This window comes from Macadamia integrifolia, chromosome 4 (assembly GCF_013358625.1).
Source record: "Macadamia integrifolia cultivar HAES 741 chromosome 4, SCU_Mint_v3, whole genome shotgun sequence".
NCBI lineage: Eukaryota > Viridiplantae > Streptophyta > Magnoliopsida > Proteales > Proteaceae > Macadamia > Macadamia integrifolia.
In genome coordinates this window covers 14,797,252-14,801,977 of record NC_056560.1, presented here as the reverse complement: position 1 = coordinate 14,801,977, position 4,726 = coordinate 14,797,252, and the positions used below count along the sequence as shown (strand labels likewise).

The 4,726-nt window shown below is 37.9% G+C and overlaps 2 protein-coding genes across 3 annotated transcripts in view; both read right to left on the bottom strand.

The window, feature by feature from the left end:
- LOC122075509 (AAA-ATPase ASD, mitochondrial-like) overlaps window positions 1-4,726 on the bottom strand; it is a 19,074-nt gene that overhangs the window by 529 nt on the left and 13,819 nt on the right. The gene's annotated exons all lie outside the window — the stretch shown is intronic.
- On the bottom strand, window positions 647-2,406 carry LOC122075508 (AAA-ATPase ASD, mitochondrial-like). Its single transcript, XM_042640560.1, has one exon. It carries the CDS (start codon window positions 2,404-2,406, stop codon window positions 832-834), a length of 1,575 nt encoding a protein of 524 aa, XP_042496494.1. The 3' UTR covers window positions 647-831.

Genomic DNA, 4,726 nt, shown 5'->3' with positions numbered 1-4,726 from the left:
TGCTTATGGTAGGTTGGTACTCCAGAATGATGTTGGGAGTATTTTTAAGCTACAGTTTGAGAACAGGAACCGTATGTCAGATAGTCTGATTTTTAAAAGATTGTTTGTCTGTTTTGATGCTTGCAAGAAGGGTTTCTTAAGAGGATGTAGACCGTTCATTGGTCTTGATGGCTGCCACCTCAAGGGCCGGTATGGAGGGGTACTGTTGAGTGCAATATCTGTTGATGAGAACAATGGTATTTTTCCTATTGCATATGGGCAGAAGCTCTCATTTAAATGAAAGAATACACTGAGACTCCGTTTGGTTGCGAGATCCTTGACTGCAAGGGGAATTAAAGAGAAAAGGATGTACCTTTTATTTTTTATTTTTATATATTTTAAACTCAGGAGATTAATTTGGAAGCAAAATAAATTAAAATTTAACAATCATTTCAAGTAATTTTCATCATCATATAGAGTAAATAATTTTTAAATATTTATTTTTTATTTTCTAGCAAACACCATATATAGTTTTACACCTTTTTGAGATAAAAGGGTATTTTGCGCATTTGACCATTTTACCTTAATTTTAAAAATCATAAAATTAATCATTTGCACTTGGTCATGACTATATTTGACTGTTCCACCAATAAAAACACTTGCAATAGCAGAAATAACCGTTTCAAATTTTCAAATCCAAACAGAAAATAACCGTTTAAATATAAAAAACGACTTATAACCTATTACAGTATCACAACCCCCTTAACCTGTTAACCATTTCATCCCTTTCTTATTTATTTTTAAAAGCTAACGGAGTCTCTAATACTAGTTGGTCCGGATCTGGATCTCACGTCAAACCGTATTATTGTTTTCCAACTGGGTCGACCCGGTCTCAGCGTCTTCAGTTTTAGTCAACGACTTCTTCTCCTGTGCTTCGTTTGTCGACGTGGGAAGTTCCTGCTCTCTGGTTGCCGCTGCGGCTAATGCTTCTGCTTCTGCTTTCTCGGCCTTCACTCTCGCTTCTTCTTTAGCCACTTGGAGAGCACGGATCAGTGCCTCCAGACAGTCCACCTTGGCATTCCCCCTTGAGGATTTAGGCATCAAATTCTCTGCAATGTCGGCGGGAGTAATCTGGGTTTCGTCTATTAAGCCATGAATGGTCTCGAACAGAGGGTGGGAATCCAGGTCCAGATAATTCTTGGCAAGAACCTTGAACCCTTCGAAGCTGCAGTAGGACAACTCGATGTGCTTGTCCATCCGACCCCTCCTTATGAGAGCAGGGTCCAGTTTCTCCACATAGTTTGTGGTGAACACGATAAGCCTTTCTCCTCCGCAGGCCGACCAGAGTCCATCTATGAAGTTGAGAAGGCCAGATAGAGTCACTTTGCTCTCCTTATCCTTGCCTTTCTCCGCTTCCTCTTTAACAGCTGCTGCTGGATCGCCTTCCCCTTCCTTTTTCTCTTTCCCCTCCTCCTCCTTCTTCCTTTGGCCTGTGAGATCAAGGGAGCAATCAATATCTTCAATCACGATGATCGACTTGCTAGTAGTCTCGATCAGTAGTTTCCGTAGCTCCGTATTATCCTTCACGGCCGTCAATTCGAGATCATAGATGTCGTAATCCAAGAGATTAGCCATGGCGGCAATCATAGAAGACTTGCCCGTTCCGGGAGGGCCGTAGAGCAAGTAGCCACGCTTCCAAGACTTGCCAATCTTCTTGTAGTAGTCCTTGCTCTTACTGAAGTTAATGAGATCGTCCCTGATCTCCTTCTTCTTTTGGGGCTCCATCGCCAGAGTCTGAAACGTGGCCGGGTGCTCGAACAGCACATGACTCCACACCGATTTCTTGTAGCCGTACATACTAAAGGTTTCGCTCTTGTTGTTGGTAAGGAGCTTCCGCTGCCGGTTTTTAACTCCGACGGCCTTACCTTCATCCATGACATGGTTGAGGTAAGAGGCGGTGACGAGGTCCCTGTAGCGCTTGTGGAAAGTGAGTTTGTAGAAGCGCTTGTCGTCGGATGCCCGGTAGAAAGAGAATGAAGGAGTCTTGGAGACGTTGTTGTTGGAAGACCACCAGAATTTGATGCCATGGAACTCGTCGGTGACCTCCTCGTGGTCGTCCATACTGAGTACGAGGTTGCGGCTGTTCTCGCCGGCATCAGCCTTGAGGCGCTTTGCGCGTTGGGAGGAGTTGGAGGTGAGGTAGGCCTCGATGGTGGAGTAGACCTCGCTTCGCTTGAAGCGGTCGGCGGTGTACTCATGGAAGGTGATTTGAATGTATGGGTAGAAGAAGGTTAGGAATTGATAGCCGTATTTGGCAAGGTATTCTCGAAGGTCGTAGGGGAAATACTGCTGGAACATAGCCCAAGCGAACATTATGGCCGCGGCTGTTGAGCTTAAGCTCGTCCATAACTCGCCTGTCATCATCATTTCCTTCTTCTATTCTTCTTCTTGAATAAAATTTTTGTAGCGACAAAGTTGCTTCGTTTTATAGAGAGTTGGGAGCAGGGCTTGAGGAATCGGATTGGATCGGAGTGGCTTTTTACCGGTCCCATACAAACAAAGGATACAATATTTTAAAGAATAAAATTTAAATTGAAAATAGGGATGTCAATAGATTGATTCGGTTCAGTTTCAGTCAGGTTGAATCGATTCCAGTCTAGAAATGAGGGAGATCAGAACCAATATGTTAAAGAACTTTGGTTTTCGGTCCGTTTTGATTTTGGTCTAATTTGATTTCAGTTTATTTTGGTTTTTCAATATCGGGTTAGTACTAGTTTAGATTGATTTATTTATTGGACTTAAACCATAATGAAATCTTTTTTTGGTAAAGAACCATAATGAAATCTTACATTCATAGCCTGTAGTGACAATAGATTTGACGCATATCACTTTAAATTTATGATTAATTCATGGTTTATCATTGTAAAGGAAAGATAACTAATATTGAAACCGATGGATAACTAATTACTAAGCAGAAAACTAATATTAAAATCACAAAATGAACCCTATTATTCAGTCATTCATTTAACCATCCAAGTAATTTTTTATAATGAACAAGGAAATCAATGGAAGCATTCTGAAAATTTACAAATCAATTTCTCTATTTATAACCTCATATTCATTGATTTGTAATAATTTTCCTTACAATAAAAAATATTCTCATTAATATTATAAAAAATAGATAATCAATTCACTGATTTATAATCTCATAATCATTTATCTTTTTATTGGTTTCATTCAGTCTGGTTTCGATTAGTTCAACTTGGACTGATTTTCAATTGGTCCCAATATACCTTAGTCCAAAATCAATTCAATAAGGATTGATTTGGTTTGGTCTGGTCTGGGTTTTTTTTTTTTTTTTTTTAATTGATTTAGATCGATTTGGGCTAGGTTTTGACACTTTAATTGAAAATAAGGGTATTTCTATCAGATCCTAGATCCGGATCAATTTCTACCTAGACCGATCCCATTTCTAATACCGAGTTCTCAAACCTTGGTTGAGAGGTGAGGGTAAGAGCAAATAAAAAGTTCTTTCTTCCTCATTTTTCTTGAGTTCATTGCTTGTGTAGGAGCTCCAAGTTTCGTGGATGTGGGGTGATGGGCTCAGAGCAAGAGTACAGACTTTTTTTTTTTTTGGTGAATAAAATACAAGACTTGATAATATGAAAAGTCAGTTCACCTTTTCTCATATGCTAGAGAAGGTGTCCAACAACTTTTCTCCCATTTCTTGGAGGTGTCGGGATCCTCTCCTCTATGGAACAATTTCACATCATTCAAGTGGTGTAGGTCTTAGATCTTACATCCTTTGTATTGTACCGAATTGTTATCAAAGATCATGGTCTAGGAGAGAATCTAGCCTCGAAGCTTCTTTGTGCCATAAATATTCATATAAGAGGACTTCTGTAGGTTCATGTTATTGTCTTATGTGGAGACTAAGGCAACTCAGCTTGACTTCAGGACTGCAGAGAAAGGAGTCAGTTTTAATTCACTGGGTCGGAGGAGATCCTCTACGAAAGCATGGTCATATGAAAAGAACACCTGAGTTTTAAAATTTTCTCTATCAATCCATGGTTACAGGAAATATTCATTTTAGTATCTTTAGATATGGGGTGTGTAGCCATAATCCATTCCAATTCATAGAACTTAGTTCAGTAGCTCTCATTTAAATGAAAGAACACATTGAAATTCGGTTTGACTGTAAAGAAAACTAAAGAGAAAGGATGGGAAGTTTTTCAAAACAGGATTTCATAAACTACTTAAATTCTTTACTATATTTAATTATGCCTTTTATTTTACCTTTTAAATTCAAAAGGTTTGGAAACAAAATAAAGTAAATTTTACAATCATTTAAGATCATTTTCATCATCATACAAAATTACTATAATTTTTAAACATTGATAGTTGTTTATCTAGTATACATCATATAGTTTGATATCTTTTTGAGGAAAGGGGGATTTTGGGCATTTGACCATTTTACCTCAATTTAAAAATTCATAAAATTACCAATAATACTTTCATGTACTAAAAATATGATTAAATATAGTTTTTTCAGCACTCTAGGATGTTCTTGTAAGTTCATTCATGCATCATAACATTCCATTGTATAAAGGGTATTTTGGTCGTAAGACTAATTTTTTCTAATTCGAATTCACAAAACAATCTTCCAAAAAACAGAAAAAAAAAGGTTTTCAATTGCATTGTCATTTTTTTGTGTGTGAAAAATTGCAATGTTTTTTTTTTTTTTTTT

Excerpts from the sequence above, each read along its gene's own strand:
- LOC122075508 (XM_042640560.1), bottom strand. The coding sequence starts at position 2,406 with ATGATGATGACAGGCGAGTTATGGACGAGCTTAAGCTCAACAGCCGCG.